Source organism: Pogona vitticeps, chromosome 2, assembly GCF_051106095.1.
Source record: "Pogona vitticeps strain Pit_001003342236 chromosome 2, PviZW2.1, whole genome shotgun sequence".
Lineage (NCBI taxonomy): Eukaryota > Metazoa > Chordata > Lepidosauria > Squamata > Agamidae > Pogona > Pogona vitticeps.
The window spans coordinates 185536017-185553250 of record NC_135784.1 but is presented as its reverse complement, the minus strand read 5'-3'; the positions used below and the strand labels follow the sequence as shown (position 1 = coordinate 185553250).

At 47.1% G+C, this 17234-nt stretch overlaps 1 protein-coding gene across 1 annotated transcript in view; it reads right to left on the bottom strand.

Moving 5' to 3' along the window:
- Positions 1-4642: 4642 nt before the first annotated feature.
- The window catches only part of RAB3D (RAB3D, member RAS oncogene family), a 36081-nt gene continuing 23489 nt past the window's right edge, over positions 4643-17234 (bottom strand). The window contains exons 2-5 of the mRNA XM_020791653.3: positions 15048-15275; positions 9443-9561; positions 7560-7684; positions 4643-7413 (exon numbers count right to left, since the gene is read on the bottom strand). Coding sequence (XP_020647312.3) covers positions 7223-7413; positions 7560-7684; positions 9443-9561; positions 15048-15275 — 663 coding nt within the window. The 3' untranslated portion in view covers positions 4643-7222. The remainder of the gene's footprint in view (positions 7414-7559; positions 7685-9442; positions 9562-15047; positions 15276-17234) is intronic.

Sequence of the window (17234 nt, the reverse complement as noted above, 5' to 3'; positions counted from 1 at the left end):
AAAACAGTTAGAAATCCCAAACCTATTTCTCTGTTCAATTCATAATACCTCCCCCGCCCCACCCACCTCATTTGCTTTTAAACCTTATAACTAGACTCAGCTTTTTGTGGGGAGGCGAGATACTTCTAGATTGTCTGAAACGGAAGAACAAACTGCTTTATCTTTTCCAATCTTGAACTTAGATAAGGTAGGTGACTGGAGATTTCTAAGAAGGTCTCTTCATCTCTATAAATCAGATCCAGATTTTCTGCCACTGCCTTGGACCAAATGGACCTTCCTCTGTTTTCTCAGGGGAGGTGCAGGTATAGCCTGGGTGAAGGGTTGGGGAAGGAACTAATCACCCAAAGCAGTGTTTGGAAAAACTGCACAAATTCAAGGGCAGACCATTCATTCATTCATTCATTCATTCATTCATTCGTTTGTTTGTTTGTTTGTTTGTTTGTTTGTTTGTTTATGCATACTGCCCATCTGGCAGCCAAAGCCAAGATCCTTTAATAAACCCCCCTTATTTATAAACAATTTCAATTGTTAAGACATTTACATTTCTGGCTATAACAAATAAGAAAATTGAGAATCTTAAATGCTGGTGTCCTTGAAAGGAAAACCTTAGTGGAACAGTTTGACAGGAAGGCTGCAGGGCTGAAGCTGCACAGCCACCGACATCACATGCCTGCCTCCACCTCCTTGTCTCTGGCTTTGACGGCTTTGACTAGGAAGGAGACAGGGATGGGAAAATGGCAGAAAGCGCACTCCAAATGCGAAATGGGCATGAACTGGTTCGTCCAGATTCATCCCAGTTATAAGTACTGCTGCTCCACTGCCCGCCTCCTCTGGATCCAACAGCCACTCACCAGGCTCAGTTTGCTACTTATCCCCACCTTCTCAGTTAATCTCCCAGTCACTGACAAGCACACAGACTGCTCTGCTCCTGCCTTTTGTCTCAGTGAGAGATCAGCCAAGAGAAACCTGAGCTGTTGCCGGAACTGGAAGACAAGCTGAAGAAGTGGGGAAAAAACCAAGCAAGCTGGGCCTAGTGAGTGGCTGTTTGAGCCAGAGGAGGTGGAGGAAGTGGGACAAACCGGTTCAAACTGGTTCATGCCCATCTCTACTCCAAAAGTTCAATGTGGAGTAAACAAGGTGATGTGGGAGATGAGTCCCTCTAGATACTTCCTTTAGTTTCTGTTTTAAGAAATACATTGGAATCTTGTGGGAATTCCAGCGATGAACATTTCAGTTGAAGGAATGGGAGAGACTGAAAAAGAAAGCTAGAGGAAAATCTTTCCAAACCCTTTAGTGCCCTCACTGCTCCAGAAGAGAAACTACACAGTAGCATCATCCAGGGATGTGCCTTGCTCTGCTCTGAACACAATAAAGCTCTGTAAAACTGTTCCAGGGAGATTATTTGGAACAATGGTGAAGGTGGTTCCTAGCAGAATAAATCCACACCTGGCTTCCCTTTCTCAACTCACCAGAGGCTCCATTTTTGGCTTGGCAGCCACCAGCAAAAACAAAACCATGGGCACCATCCTTGTGGAAGAGGCAAATCCCAAGAGCGCTGCAGTTCCCAGGGAGCACTGGCAAAATGGATAGGTTTGTTCTCCTTGCAGTCCAGGGGACTCTCAAGACTTTCCTCCAGCACTACATGCTCACGTGCATAGCCGCAAATCCCACTGAACCAAGTGGGACTTGTTATTAGTTGTTATCAAGTCACCTATAATTTATTTTGACCCTATGAATGAAAGATCCCTAAACTGTCCTGTGCTTGTACTTTTCGGCTTCTGCTTTGGCTTTGCGGTAAATACAAATATGTCTTCTGCAGACCTGCATTTTCTTCTTAAGATTTTCTGGGGCTTCAGGCAGCATCCCCCTGAGACTTGCAGAAGGTTCTGAGGGGCAGAGGGGCTTGGAAAAACCCATAAGCCCCTGATAGTAACTTTTGGGCCGCAAGCACTTTTTGGCTTTCACTGGGGCCCTTTGGCTTGTCTTGGGGAGCTGGTGTTCCTTGTCCTCCATCTTCTCCAACCCACACTGGTCTCTGCAAAGAGCGGCAAGCACGTGCAGAAGGCCCCCAAAATCACCGCTGTGGCGTTTCAGCCACTGCTGTGGAGTTTCAGTCCCAGGCGGCCTTCAGAGCATGCCAAGACATGCCCTACGGCCACCTCTTTTCTAGCCAAACCCCTCCAACCTCTCCCCTTTGGCCTACAGCAGGGGTCATCAACCCCCGGTCCGCGGCCCAGTGCCGGTCCGTGGGCTTGCCGGAACTGGGCCGCGGACATGGATCTTCCCCCCCCCTCGTACGCATGGGGGGGCATGTCGTGCTTGCTCGTGCTAATAGTCAGTGTAACAATGTGCTAACCATTCCCCCAGTGCCCCTTCCAGGAGAGCAGCACCCCTTCCCTGCGGTGAAGCTGCTGCGTGGAAGCCCGCCCGGGAAGTGCTGATGGCCCAGCGCCACCCCACCCAGGGTGAGCAGGCAGGCGGGAGCGGGAGTGCGATCCTGCTGCTTCCTGCCTGGCTGACTCCTGCTGAACAGGAATGGTGGGCCGGGCCGGGCTGCACAGGGTGCTGCTGCTTGTATGTGGAGCCTTGGAGGTTCCGGGAAGGCGGCTTCCCCACTGCCACCGCCCCTGAGTGCGGCTCACCTTCTGGGGCCTCCCGTTGAAGCCTCGCTCCCGCCCTTGCAGCGTCGGCTCTGTTGCTGGCCAGCAGCCCTTGCCTCCGCCTTCTCCCATAGGGGAAGCATCCCCCGCCAATGGAGCCCCACTTCCCTCGCCAATGGTCCATTCTTTCCATCACAACCTTGCTCCCGCCCTTGCAGCGGCGGCTCCGTTGCTCATGGCGGCACTGCCCGGCAGCCCTCACCTCCTCCTTCTCTGGTAAGGGGAAGCATCCCCCGCCGCCTGAGCCCCACTTCCTTCACTGACGGTCCATTTGAGCGGCTGGTGTGAAGACAGCAGAGCGACTCTGGATCCGGCAGCACCACAGTCGCCCCTTCAAGGGGTGTCACTGGCCCCGTCTCTGCCGGGGGCCCCAGGGCAGGAGCGGCATCTGCTGCTGTTTGTCAGGTGGGTCGGGTTGGAAAGAGCCGCCACTTCCTTCACGCCAGCCGCCCGAATGGACCCCCCCTGTCAAGGCATCACTTCCCTGTGGGGGATCTGCTCGCCTTTCAGGTGGGTGAGCCGTTCCTCTCCCTCATCTCGGCATGCGCCTCTCCCTTCAGCCATGAGCGCTGCCTCGCTTACATCCCCCCCGCTTCCATCGCTCGCTCATCCTCTCTGTCCTCTCTCACACCCCCTGGAACTGAGCTCCAGCCAGTGCAGTTCCCACAAAGTGGGCAGGTTCTTGTAGGAACCCGTTCCACAGAACTCTTCCAAGTGAGCATAGAGGAGAGCTCTCACATTTCTCCCGGGCTACTGCTCCAACTGGGTTTGGAGCGAGCACTCTCGGTGCGCTGAGAAAAGCAACCCACCCACTTCTCATTTATGCTGTCAGCTGAGTTTTCCTCCCTTCGGGAGAATTCTAATCTGCTTCTCGGGGTTGGGTCCCCAAGATCTCTTTCAGTCCTATCAGCCAGTTTAAAACAGGGCTCCCCAGATGGGCAGCCGTGGCATCCTTCCCTTCCTTGGCATTTCTTCAAGCGGTGCAGTTGGAGTTCTTCAGTGTGGGAGTGAGCCTGGTGGAACTTGTTGCATCTTACTTTTGAGTAAACTTAGGCAGGTTTTCTGGAAAGTTTAGGATTGAGACACTCTGATGCATTGCACTTACTCCCAATTAAGCAAGCGCAGTTGGAAAGCCAGACATATTGAAATGGGTGGCACTTGTTTGACAGTGAGGTCTCTGTTGCCTGTGTAGTGGGATCACAAGACTCTCCCCATTTCTGGCGAACTTAGTCTGGTGCCATAACATTGCGAGGTGTCTCCCAAGCCCCCCGCCCCGCCCCAGGTGTGAGATTCTCCAAAGTGAACCTCTCAACAACAGATGCCGCCTGGCCGGCGCTCGCTTTCCTTTTCCTCTCGCGGGAAGTGTCGGCCGTGCAGGAAGCAGTGGTGGGATGCACCGGTGCTCCTGCCCAGTGGCTGGCCGTTGGCACTTCCTGGGCGGGCTCCCCCACGACGGCTTCCCTGCAGGAAAGGGGCACTGCTCTCCTGCAAGGACCGCTGGGGGAACAGTTAGTAGCACATTGTTACACCAACTCTTCGCACGAGCAAGCGTGACACACCCACCCATGCATGTGGGGGTGCCCCACCCCCCAACCGGTCCATGCACTGAGCTCGCACCCCCCAAAACGGGCCGCAGACCGAAAAAGGTTGAGGACCTCTGGCCTACAGGGCCACAGGGGCAACACGCCACTTCAGTGGGCCAATCCTGAGGCCACAGTCTGGTCACAGGGGACCTCGGCATCTATGAACCCCTCCTATAGGCCCATGGTGGCCTCACCAACCCCCTATGTCACCCTAAAGCCCCACCCACCCAGGAGGAGGGCCCTGGGTCGATTCTTGACCCTTTGTCCCACCTCGCAGGGACAGCGCACCTGTCAGAAGTGATTTTGATGAATGCTAGGTAGTATTACTACTCATGTTCTCATTCAGACCAACACTGGAAATGAAGGTGGGCAATTTAGAATACATTCCACACAGACCTCAGCTGTTCAACAACATTTATTACAGATTCATCTAGTATTTTTCCATTTTGGTCATTTCAGCCTGCTCTGCAAATTGCAGTTTACATCACCCAACAGTTATTCACTTTGTGTTTTCAGTTTTCAAAGAGGTAGCTGTGTCCGTCTGTTTCTGCATGTATAGCAAAAATAAAAAAAACCAAAAGTATTGTGGCACTTTGAAGACTGATTTATTTCAGTGTGAGCTTTTGTGGATTACAATCCACTCCCTTAGACACATGGAGCTTAATAGTTAGACCACAGGCACACATACATTGTGTGTGTCAAGTTTTATTCAAATTACGGTTTTCAAGATACGTGAAATATTTAAGGAATGGCTTTACCATTGCTAATGAATTCTAATGAGTACCCATAGTCAAGGAGAAATTTGCACCCAGGCCTCCTGAGTCCTAGCTTGGCACTCTGTCCACTACACCACACTGGCTCCATATATACACAAAATACATAGCCAAGATGTGGGGACCAATGCCATTTGTCACTTTGAAAGCTATTTACCAAGGTAATTGTCATTCTTTCCCTCTGCTCCATCTCACTGGGTCTGCATGCCTATACCTTGTGTATGTAAGAATATGGCCTAATTATTATGCAGCCTATTTTTATATATCTACAGGACAGTCGTGTATTAGTTCATTCAAAGACAGCATCATGTTACCACAAAACCACTCACATATAAACCTAACAGAGTTGAAATTAAACATAAAATTAGTACACGAAAAAAAAATGATGTGAGTGTATATTCTTGGAGAAAGAGTTTCCCTTGAAACATTTTTTGTTTTTCTATGTAGTTGCCCTCGTTTTTATTCTCAGACCACTTAAATTTTTTACATGATTTTTTTAAACAGGATTTTTATTTGTCTTGTTTTAGGAAAGGGGTGTCCTTTTCTCTCTTTTCTGTCCTTGGTAAAAGAGAGCCAGGCTGCCTCTTGCCATCAGAGGTCTTTGCCTAGATGGATGGAGGGCATAAAGGCAAGCTGTCCCTGGGGTGGTACAAAGAATTCAAGGGTGTTTTGATCTTAACTTGGTTTTACAAAAGACGTGCTCCTCATTTTGTTGAAATGGACCAATCCAGCTGCCTTCATTTTTTTTACTTTTACCAGGAAGTGGTGGGGGATGCTGGCTGGTATGGGGATTGTCATGATGAACACTTGCACTTCAAAATCTGCCATTATAGCACTCAGTAGGATGGGATTGAAGGAAGCTTATGAGAATACCTGTAGGAAAGGATTAAAGTCTCTTTTTGGGAGAAGGGGTGTGTATGTTTCAGTCTCTATCCAGACTGAATTAAAAATAAGCCAAGCTATTTTCACAGTTTTGGAGGAAACAACATAGGTTGGGATCTGAAGACCCAATGGCAATGTCTGAAATGGAGAATTTATGGGCAAGGTGAATAAAGGGGCAACTTCTTATGCTGATTCCCCTGGGTCACACCTGGTAGCGACACCACATACATTTGTATTAGGAAAGTCTGACAGATGAAGGCTGCAGGGAGTTTAAAGGTTTTCCTTCTTAGAGCAATTCTTGATTAGCAAGACCTTTGAATGTCTGGGGAGAAGCTGGCTCTTAAACTGAGATTAGAGTAAGTAGATTCTGAAGAACAGTCTGAAACTAGAATCACAGAGTTGGAAAAGATTTAAAAAGACCCCTTAGCCCAAACTACTACTTTACGGCATAAGTGGCAACCCACATATTAGCCTGCTGTCACTGCTCACTAAAGTATTCCTAATGCACCCATTTTGATACATTATTCCTTGGTGAAAGATCAGCAAGTGTCTCTTAGAAATCTAGTTTTAAGTTGGGTCCTCAGCAAGAGCTTGGGATGTCTCTTCCACGTCAGTTTAGAAGACAGGAAGGAAGGAACACAATTCCCAGTTGATCCGCTCCCCAGCCTCACTCCTTGTACATACGCTGTGGAGGAGGCGAGACCAGCATGTTCTGGCCACACAGCACCCATCTCACATGAACAATTTCGAAGAGAATAGTTCTCACTCACAACAGACCGGTGTCGCTCTGGTGGCATTTCTCTCACTCACACCCAGTTCTTAAAGACCTAGGGAGTGAGGATGGCCATCATCCAAACTGCTGTTAGATTTATTTCTTAAATAAAAGAGATGCTCACAGAAGACTGAAGTTGACATAAAGAGAACTGGCCTCCCAGGCAGTCACTGAGCTGCCCGGCAATAAAGCCAGAGGGTTGGTGCTACAAAGAGCCACAGTTCCACCGGAGCCCTGCGGAAAAGAGGAGGCAAGGCGACCCCCCCCCCCCGCTGGCCCAGAGCTGGGTCCAAATCACGTGGGCTATGTATGCTGGTGCGTAAATGCGTGTGCCACGTGTGTGAAAGAACCATGCTAGAATAAGGCCCACACATGCTATGAGGAAGAGAAAGGCAGGGGCACCAGACAGCTGGCACATGCAGTCAAGAGGCCAAACAGGGCAGAGGAGCCAACCAGGAGTCAGGCAAAGAGAAGGGCTACAGCTGAGCTTCCCTTCTTATCTATGTAGGACAATGAGGTGCTGCAGGGTCCGAGGGGCGGGCAAAGTCCTGCCTAGCAAGAACAACTGCTGGGCTGAGCAGCTGGGGCCTCGTTCAGCGCTGGGTTCTTGTGGTTATTGCTATTCATTCCAGGACCCCCATCCAGGCTCTCGTTCATCTTTTCACAGATTATGTCCACCAGCCGCTCAAAGACCTGCTTGACATTGATGTTGTCCTTGGCGCTGGCCTCAAAGAATTCAAAACCTAGAAGGAGAAAAAAATAATTAAGAAAGGACTGCAGGGGTCCAGAGGAGAGAGGGAGAGGGACATTGTCTCTTTGGGAGCTGTACATGGTTCAGACAGGGGTCTAAGTGGGGAAGCTACATAGATAGAAGGGAGACAGGACAAACCTAGTTCATCGGCCAGCCTCTTGCCATCCTCGGTGGGTACCACTCGTTCATCCTCCAGGTCACACTTATTCCCAACCAGAATCACTTGAGCATTGTCCCAGGAGTAGGTCTTGATCTGAGTTGCCCTAGGAAAAGGACAAGCAAAAAAAAACTGGGAGAGTGTGGTTTTAGATCTTTCGGCTTCCAAACACCTAGCACGAAAATCACAACTTAGCACCACAGTCAGCCTCGCTCACTACCCGTGTGGTGCTTAATGAACTGCAGAGAAGTACTACTTTAGCTGAAAGGGCAAGGGCATCCCAGAAAGCTGCAAAACCTACACCCACCACCCCACAGAAGAAGCACGGATGGCTCTGGAACTCATCTAGCAGGGACATAACCTCCGGCTTTTGAAAAATGAGAAGTTGTTGCTTTGAACACAAGAGATCATCCTCAGTGGTCCTGAAGGTATGGGATGGGTCAGGACAAGCTGCCAGAATGGCGTCTACCTAGGGCACCTCTTCAGGCAAGGTGTCTTGATTTCTACTACTATTGATCTGCACTGGTCCTGTCAAGTCACACTGCATGCACCGTCTCCCAGGATTTATTTATTTATTCTATTTATACCCTGCCTATCTGGTCATTTCGGATGAAGTTATTTTCTTCCACCAGCACCCTAAGAAATCTCCTGTTTGCCAGGTTGCACATCCTGCTGCCCGTTTAGAACAAGGAATCCACTGCCTGAACAGGACTATGTGAAGTCTTACATGGGAATGAGAGTTGAGAATATAGATACACCATTTATTTATTTATTTCATTTAGAATGAATGATGAGAAACAGATAAGGTTGCATTACTGTCTCCCCCCTTTTAAGAGGAAAGATAGGACAGAAATCCTATAAATGAGTAATCTCACTGGTCGCCAATGTCAAAGGCTTATATAGCCATGTCAGGGTGCGACTAGCGGGGGTGTGTGTCTCTTCTGCTCTTTGGTCTGTTCTGGAGCACGGGCTGGTTCACTCTTTTTCCCAGCAAGTACAGGACAAAAGTGGTATCGCAAGCTAGCCCATCCCCAGATGGGCATTCCCACTTGCAACCTTTTGGCCCCCTATCAGGACCTGTTTCCGGATATTTGAAAGAAAGGGTTTAGAGGTGTAACTGACTTGTAGCAAAAGCATTCAACGTAATAAAATATTTATTTATTTATCTATTTATCTATTTATCTATTTATCTAATTATCTATTTATTTATTTATTTATTTATTTATTTATTTATTTATTTATTTATTTATTTATTTAACTAACTAACTAACTAACTAACTAACTAACTAACTAACTAACTAACTAACTAACTAACTAACTAACATGCCACCCACACTACCCAAAGGTCTCTGGGCGGCTTACAACAATTAAAATATTAAGATATGAACGAACGTGTGACTCCTGCGAGGCTGTACCTGGGCAAGACCTAATCTAATGATCATGGGGCTTTAGCACTAAGGCAGAAGTATGAGAAACAATATTGTTGGGGTGGGTGGACATTTATCTTCACCCACGACTCTTCATGTGGAAAAGAGCCCTTCTGGGCTCTTCTGAAGGCCATGCAAATGCCTTGCTCTTGTCTTGTGGTCCCTCTGACAGCTTGGGGTCTTTGCCGCTGGATACCTCCATAAGGATAAAGTGTGCTCTATTTCTGAATGTAACTGAGTGGAAGGCACCAGCACAGAATTTAAGTCACATGACTTCAGTAAAAGATCAGAAGTTGTACAAGCAGTCTTAAGAGGTGGCATCTCAAACAGTCCCTACAAACACATACCAAAGTCTGCTTTAGAGGCACACAGGTTGCCTGCTAAATAAGGGGTCATAATATCGAGCCGATCCCGGGAATATGTGTCGCACTCCTTACCAGTCTTGTACTGCACTGAAAGACTCCTGGTTGGAAATGTCATACATGAGTAGGAAGCCCATTGCTCCCCTGTAGTAGGCTGTCGTTATGGTCCGGTATCGCTCTTGGCCAGCTGTGTCCTTAAGAGGAAAAGAAAGGTATTTTCCATGAGAACAATCCTCCTTTCACCCCCAAGTCCCTGGAGCGACCCATTTCACCACCTTCATCAACTAAAAGGAACCCAAAAGAGTCCAACTAGATCAAACCAAAAGGTCCATCCAGCTCAGCCACAATTTTCTGTTCATCAAGGATAGGGAACTTTTTTCATCCCAAGAGTCAAATTCAGAGAAGTTCTCTAGGGCATCCCAGAGCAAAGGCGAAAGAGTGGGATCAAAAAATACCAGTTTATTTGAGCTTCTTATTGCTAGTCACTAAGCCTTTAGAGAGGCCTATCACCCTTTTAGAACATGGAAAGGCCCATGAAAAAGCTGGGAAACCAATGATGGTGCCATGGGACAGGAGGCATGGCCTTCTGGCAAACTGCACACCTGAGTTTACCAAACAATACTTGCCCAGTCACACAGTTTCCAGACTGTCTATGGCTTGAAGATGATGAGACATGCTTGGTTTCATCTGCTAGGCTTTCCATGCCTTTCCACGGAGCTTGGAAACATCATTTGAGAAAGTCATATTCCAAGGCATCCATATTTATTTTACGTCACTCTGAGCACTTTCAGAGTGGAAAACATGACTCACATAATAAGCACTGTCATGATAATGCACTGAAAGGACCCACAGGATAGACCAGGGCAGACAGGATCCTAGCGATAAGGCCACGTAAGTACAGGTGCAAGAAAGCTGTGGAACTGATGGCTCATCCTTTACTGCCTAGCCCTGGAGACGAGAGCCCTCCATGCTTCTCCTAGACACCCTGCTCCCTTGGATTGCAGAGACTCACTTGTCACTGTGGAAACCTGAGCTTGTTCTGCATCCTCTGACATATGTTTCCTCTCGTGCTGATAAGAGGCCCATGGGGAGAATTTCCATGATGGTCCTGATGCACGTAAGGGCTGGCATTTGGAATTAAAATTTAAATAGGTAGAAAGATGAATGGTGCATTTAAAAAGGGGGGGTAAGAGTGGCAGGGGTGTCCACTGAGATGTACCTCCAAGGGCTAAGAGTCAGGATGCTGCTTCAAGGAGAGATTCAGATGTGTGGAGGGAATAGAGACTTGGGCAGCTGCTGCATCCAACCCCAAGTTTGCCAGTCAGGGGACTCAAAGTGCTCTGAGGGAGTTGCTGCTTCTTGGTTCTAAGAGGAGCACATGGCAGCCATTTTATCCCTTCTGCTCCAGCCTGTGTTCTGAGCAGGAGGGACTCCCTTCGTCTATGTTAGGCAGTTCACTAAATTGAATTGATTCCGCTTATTGAACAGAACTACCGGGATTGGGGGGAGGGTTTCTTTAAGCACACACTTAGCTCTTTCTTTCTTTCCTATTTATTATTTGAAGGTGTATGTGGGAGGGGTATTACTGGATTAATTTATTTTTTCACTTCCTTGCCCACCCCCGCAAGCCTGTTCTTTAAGTGGGTACTTGGCTCTTATTTTCAATGTTTTTATTTATCTAAAACAACTCTTGTGGCTGGGGAAGATATGGGTGAGTATTACAGGATCAATTTTCACCTTACTCCCCACCCACCCTCCTTCTGCCACCTCTTCTTTTGCTTAGAGACACTAATTCCAGGGGATTACTTTTATTTCTGAGCCTCCTTCATTTTAAAATCAGAGTCTTATTTCCAGCCTTTCTTGCTTTTTGTTCTTTCCCTTATTTTTGCAAGTTGCTTTCAGTAGAAGTCACTGATTTCAGAACTCCCTTTTCTTTGTGAGTCCCCTAATTATTCTACAATCCAAGTGTGCAGGAGTATACTGGATACCTTGCAGTTGTGGCCAGGTATATATTGGGACCACAAAATGTAGCATGAAATCCTATTTCAAAATACAGAAGTACTGGACAACACCAGCAACCATTATGTTAGATTACACAGGGACGCCATTGAAATCCACAAACACCTGCACAGCTTCAACAAAAAAGAAAAAAGTCTAAAAATCAACAAAGCCTGGCTCCCAGTATTGAAAAATACAGCCTGCAAAAAAAGTCAATGAACTCTAGCCACTAGGACCAGTGATCACTGCACACAAAAGACTAGCCAACAACACGCATCAATCACAGTGACACAGATCATCTCTACCTTTATCACAACAAAAGACCCATAACAAAAAACACCCTGATCATAGGAAACACCCAATCTCCTGAAAAGAACAAAATCCTGATCCCACAGTAACAAATACACTACACCAGAACACAGATAGAGTTCTAACTCCTGTCCTCTGAAGATGACTGGCAAAATGTTAGGAAGAAAAACCTCCAGAACTTGGCCAAACTGCCCGAAAAACCCACAACAACCATCGGATCCCGGCCGTGAAAGCCTTTGAGAACACAAAAGCCTTCATCCTTGCCTGCAACCTTGCAGAGGATAGTAAACATGTACCAGGTCCATGACAAGAGTGCTACATTTTTACTAAAGCACCCATCTCCAAACGCAATAAATGTGGAAGCCTCTCAGACATGATCAAGAGGTAGCAGCATTTCCACCCCTTCTAGCAGAGAGGACCATAAACTCAACAATATTAGATGCAAAAATCTATTCTATTGCAGCCCTAAACATCAGGATCACCAACTACCAGACCTCGTGAATTCATCTGGAGGAGGATGCAGATGGTAACAGACACCTTACTGGAGGATCAGAACACTTTCGTTACAATGCTCTAGCAGGAAGCACTCACTCTTGCTACTCAAGAGGTGCGTGCCGCCCAACATGCTCCTGATGGCTCAGAAAAGTATATGGCTGTGCCTGTCACTCTATGCAGATAAATGTGGCTCCAAGCTGCAGGCATATCTGAGGATTCGAGGGAGCGTACAGAAGACCCTCTCTTTGATGTGTAGTGTCTCTTTAATACCAAAATTAATGATTATATGGTTAACCTGTTTAAGAAGCATAATGCCAATAAATGGATGAGCTTCTCCAGTTAAACCAGACCGAGGTCATACTATCCTCCTGGAGACAACACTATTCCTCTACCTGCTTCAGATTTCCTCCTGGCAGATACTGCCCTCCACCTGCATACACTCCTTAATATGCTCAACAACAGCTTCACAAACCATGCTTTCAACCCAAGAAACAAGAAAACAAAGCATCATCTTTGAGTCCCTTTCTTGTAGGATTTCAGTTCTTTCTTTGGCACTCACCAACGCCATCTAACTAGCACCTTTCCTCACTGCTTGGTATTCCATCGCCAGTGAACAGTGGGGTTTGGATACCACCCAGGCATGGCTATATAGTAGAATTCACAATGTCAGCGGAACCGTACTACCTCAAAGCCACCTCTTTAAGTCAGAGAAAACCTTCTACCTCAGGACCTGGTCCATGAAAGCCCTCCCAGACTCTGCAACACCAACTCCAAGGTTGTATATGCTGCCAATCTGACCGCTGGCACTCAACCCCTCTTATTTCTGCCATTGTGGGCTGCATTCCCCAAAGTCTCTGGTTTGGAGGAGTTACAGGAAAGTATCTTGCAGAGCTCAATCGCTGATTCATGCTACAAAATTTGCCCCGAGATAAAGGCTAACTTGTGGGAATACTTGTAGGGGGCTGGAACACCTCTGTAAGACAGATGAGCCCATCTACTATTGATCCACCTCTGGAAGTCTGAGGAGCTGTAATACCTCAGAGCCACCTCTGTAAGTTAGAGAAACCATACTACCCCAGAACCACCTTTGTAAGTCAGAGGAACCCTTGTACCTCACAACCACCTCTGAAAGTCAGAGGAACTGTACTGCCTTTGAGCCACCACTGTTAAGTTGGAGGAGCCGTTCAACCTCAGAGTCACCTCTGTAAATTAAAGGAAACTTCTATCTCAGAGCCACCTCTCCAGGTTACCTCAGACCTCCAGCGGCATGTTGCTTCACATGTTGGGCAGCCTGTCTACCTCTGCTGTGACTGACCATGCAGTGACCTTTCTACTGCAGCTCAGCTCCCAGCCTTTAAGGGAAATTTACCCACTGAGCAAATATATCCTTTCTCAATGCAGTGTGAATTGCTACTGCTTGGACAGCTGGCTACCACTACCTTAGAGACAACAATGGCCATTAGGAGGGAAAACAGTCCCTTCCTTGGAAGCCTTAGCCCCTTTGAGCGCCTCCTGTTCCGATGCCAGCAGCTGCTAAGTACAAAACAGCCACAATGTCTAGTATTTGCACAGTATTATCATCCAGCTGTCAGATGGTCCGTTTTCTCAAGTCAGCCAATGTTCTGAAACAACAGCCTGGGCTCATAAGAGAACCTATCAGAGCAGCAGGGTTCCACACACCGTTTTTACAGTAACTCAAACAAGTGTGACACCAGGGGTAGGCAACAGTCTTTGTCCAGATGTTTTTGGCTTACAACTCCTATCAGCCCTAGTTCACATAGACAACAGTGATGGGTTAAGTTACAATCCAGAAAGATCTAGTGGACTATAATTACCCATTTCTGAACCAAGACCCTTGAGCTGGAGGTCAGTGTGCGATCAGTAACCAGACTTCAAATTCCTCCCCAGTCTTTCTACTTTGCCTGTATATAAGGGCACACTCGGCACACAGCAAACCATCCTCATATGCTGTTGACTGTTGCCCTGGCACACACAGCAGAGATATGGAATCAGCCAGACAACTGCAATTTGGGTGGAACAACCCAGTAGGAAAAGGAGCCAGGCTGGAACAGACAATGGTACCTTTTCCCATGTACACTACTTCTAGCACTCTAGCTGCTGCTCAAGGGCCACTCCGGGAGATGGCTTGAGCACAGCATGAACAAAGACACAGGAAACTTTGTCTGTCAAGGTGTACCCTGGGCCCAGGAACAGTCAGGGGAAAAATCAGCACAGGTATCCGTCTGCAGTGATCTTTAATGAACCTTTGCTGGCCCAGTGATGCAAGCCAATCTGCCAGGGTGTGCAACAAATGATTACCCATTCAGATGATTTGATTCAAATCCAGTCTGGTATCATAAGCAAAATATGAAAGTGAAGAAGTCAAGAAGAAGCTGCTGACTTCACAGCAGCTGCTTATATCCTGCTGAGCAGATATACAGAACCTCATAGGTGACGGTGCATATTCCATCTTGGGGCGGGGGGAGTGTGTGGCTCTCTAAATGCTGCTGAACTCGAACTTTTGTTGTCTCTCCACACTGGCTTGGCAGGCTACAGCTGAAGGGGGCTGTGGTTCAACAACATCTTGGAAAGACCACATTCTCTAACTTTTCTTTAGCATGATAGATCAGAATCCTCCAGGAATTCCACACGTGGCAATTCAAAAAGCAGCAAGAATAACTGTGCCAGTGGATCAGGGTCTCCATTAACTCCTGTGAGAGGCAACCACTTGCATTCTGATTTGTATATTAGCAGATGATGTGCCAACAAAGTCCATTTAACATAGCAAATTTAAACCAAGCACACTCCTTACCCTTTTCTGTGAAAGGGTCATCCATGGTACTACCTGTTTCTCACCTTAAGAGCGAGCAGTTCTTACCCAAATCTGCAGCTTGACTCTTTTTTCATTCCTGTAGACAGTTTTGACCTTGAAGTCAATGCCCACGGTGCTAACGAAGGCCGAAGTGAAGGAGTCATCAGCGTATCGGAATAAGAACGATGTCTTGCCTACACTGCTATTGCCGATGATTAGCAGCTTGAACATGTAGTCAAAGTTCTGGTCAGCAGCATCTTTGGGTGTTTGCCGGGTATCATTGGCTGAGGCCATCTGTGGGAATAGAAAGTGCGCAGTTAACCAAGATGCACCAGGAAGGCCCAGAATCCAAGCTTGCAGATACATCACTATATCCAGAGAGGATATCAGGCATTCACTTGCACCCTCTGGTTAGGAAAATGAGTGGTCGGGTGGGTGGGCTGCCCCAATCATACCATGATTTTGACTTTCATGAAAACCACCCAAGATCCAAGTCGATATGAGGAACTTCTGAACTAGACAGTTTGTCTTTCTTGACCCCCCCCCACACACACACCAAAGCCTGAAGCAGCTAAACCCACACACCATGGTATTAAGGTTTGAAGAGAGCACAAAATCTAGTCTAGAGTAAAAATTTACGCGATCTGTCCAGCACCCATCTCCCTGTCTTCTGTCAAATGTACCCAGACTGGGTGCGTACACAATTAAGTCCAGCAGAAAAAGGGTTGTGATAATAATAGACAGAGACGTCATTGTAACACTAATGGCAACAAAACCATACCCTTTGTGTTTTCATTCTTCTCTAATCATTTATGCAAGGAAACATGTCCACATTCATTTTTATAATTATCCCTGCTGATTATAATCGCTCTCTTATTTCTTGGGCTGTGTTACCACTCTCAGGATTGAACCTTAGGGGAGCATATACAAGAATCCCATCGTCCTCGTTTAGTCGTGTCCGACTCTTCGTGACCCCATGGAGAATCCCATAGAAGCATATATATCAGTGATGGCAAACCTTTTTGAGCCCGAGTGCCCAAACTGCAAAAACAAAACAAAACAAAACAACCCACAAAACAACCCAGCAGGTGGCATGCAGCAGCAGCAGCGGCGACAGAAGTGGCAGCAGAAGCGTGAATCCCAGGCACAGAGGTGCCTCCAGACCCCACTCTGGATCCACCTTCAGTCGTGCTTTACCCCACCACTGCCTATAGCTCGACCGGCCCACCAGCTGCTCCGGATACTGGCCCACGACCTGTCAGGGCACTAGTACTGCAGTTGCTGCCACCTCAGGTTTGGATGCCGGAGTAGCGATCCAGTGACTTATGGCTCGCGAGCCCACAGAGAGGGCTCTGCGTGCCAGCTGTGGCATGCGTGCCATAGGTTCGCCATCACTGATCTATATGATTAATGACCAAAAAACTGCTTTTTGAAAAGTACCTAATAAGAGTAGAAACCAGGATCCACCATTAGCAAAAAAAGATCTGTAACTGGTTCTCGTGCACCTGATACTGTCCCACACACAAAAGCCATGCTGTTGACATGCATAAATGTGCAGGAGCTGCTCTGATTTCAGTACCCATACATATGGATCAGAGTGGAATTTTGGACACAATATAGACATTGAAGCTGGTCATGCCACTGTCCATTTCTAGTCTTACAATATCAAGGTCTAGAGACTAGAAGGGAAGCTAGAAGACCTGTTTGTATACTGCCATTAAATTTGGTCACATCCTGCCCACCCAAATACACCACTATTGCTTCCACTGTCTCTCATTTTGAACGGAGATTTTTTTAAAAAAACAAAAACTCACCTCGCCCCCTTTTTTAACTATTGTACTTGCAGTCCACCACAAAAATATAAACAGATGGCAGTTTGTTTAGAACTTACAGGGAAAATGGCCCATTAAAATGAAATAAAGCTGAATACATTTTGGAATTAGGATCAAAGACCATTATACAACACCAGAATTCTTCCTCAAACCTTTTGTCCTGTGGGAGGAAAGACAGGAAGACTCAAGGGTCTGGTTCAGGTACTGTTGGACTATTTTCCCCTCTCCACACTCCCAGAACAAGATTCTGGTGATGTGAGAAGAATCCTGATGAACGGTTTATGTTTTGACACTGTCTCACTAAAGTTTTACTAATGTGTTTACTCATAAGGATTCCTGGAAGGATTTTTGTACTAATAATCCTAAAGACTGGGAGACGAAGGGGTACAGACACAATACAGCCGATGGCCAAACAAAGACA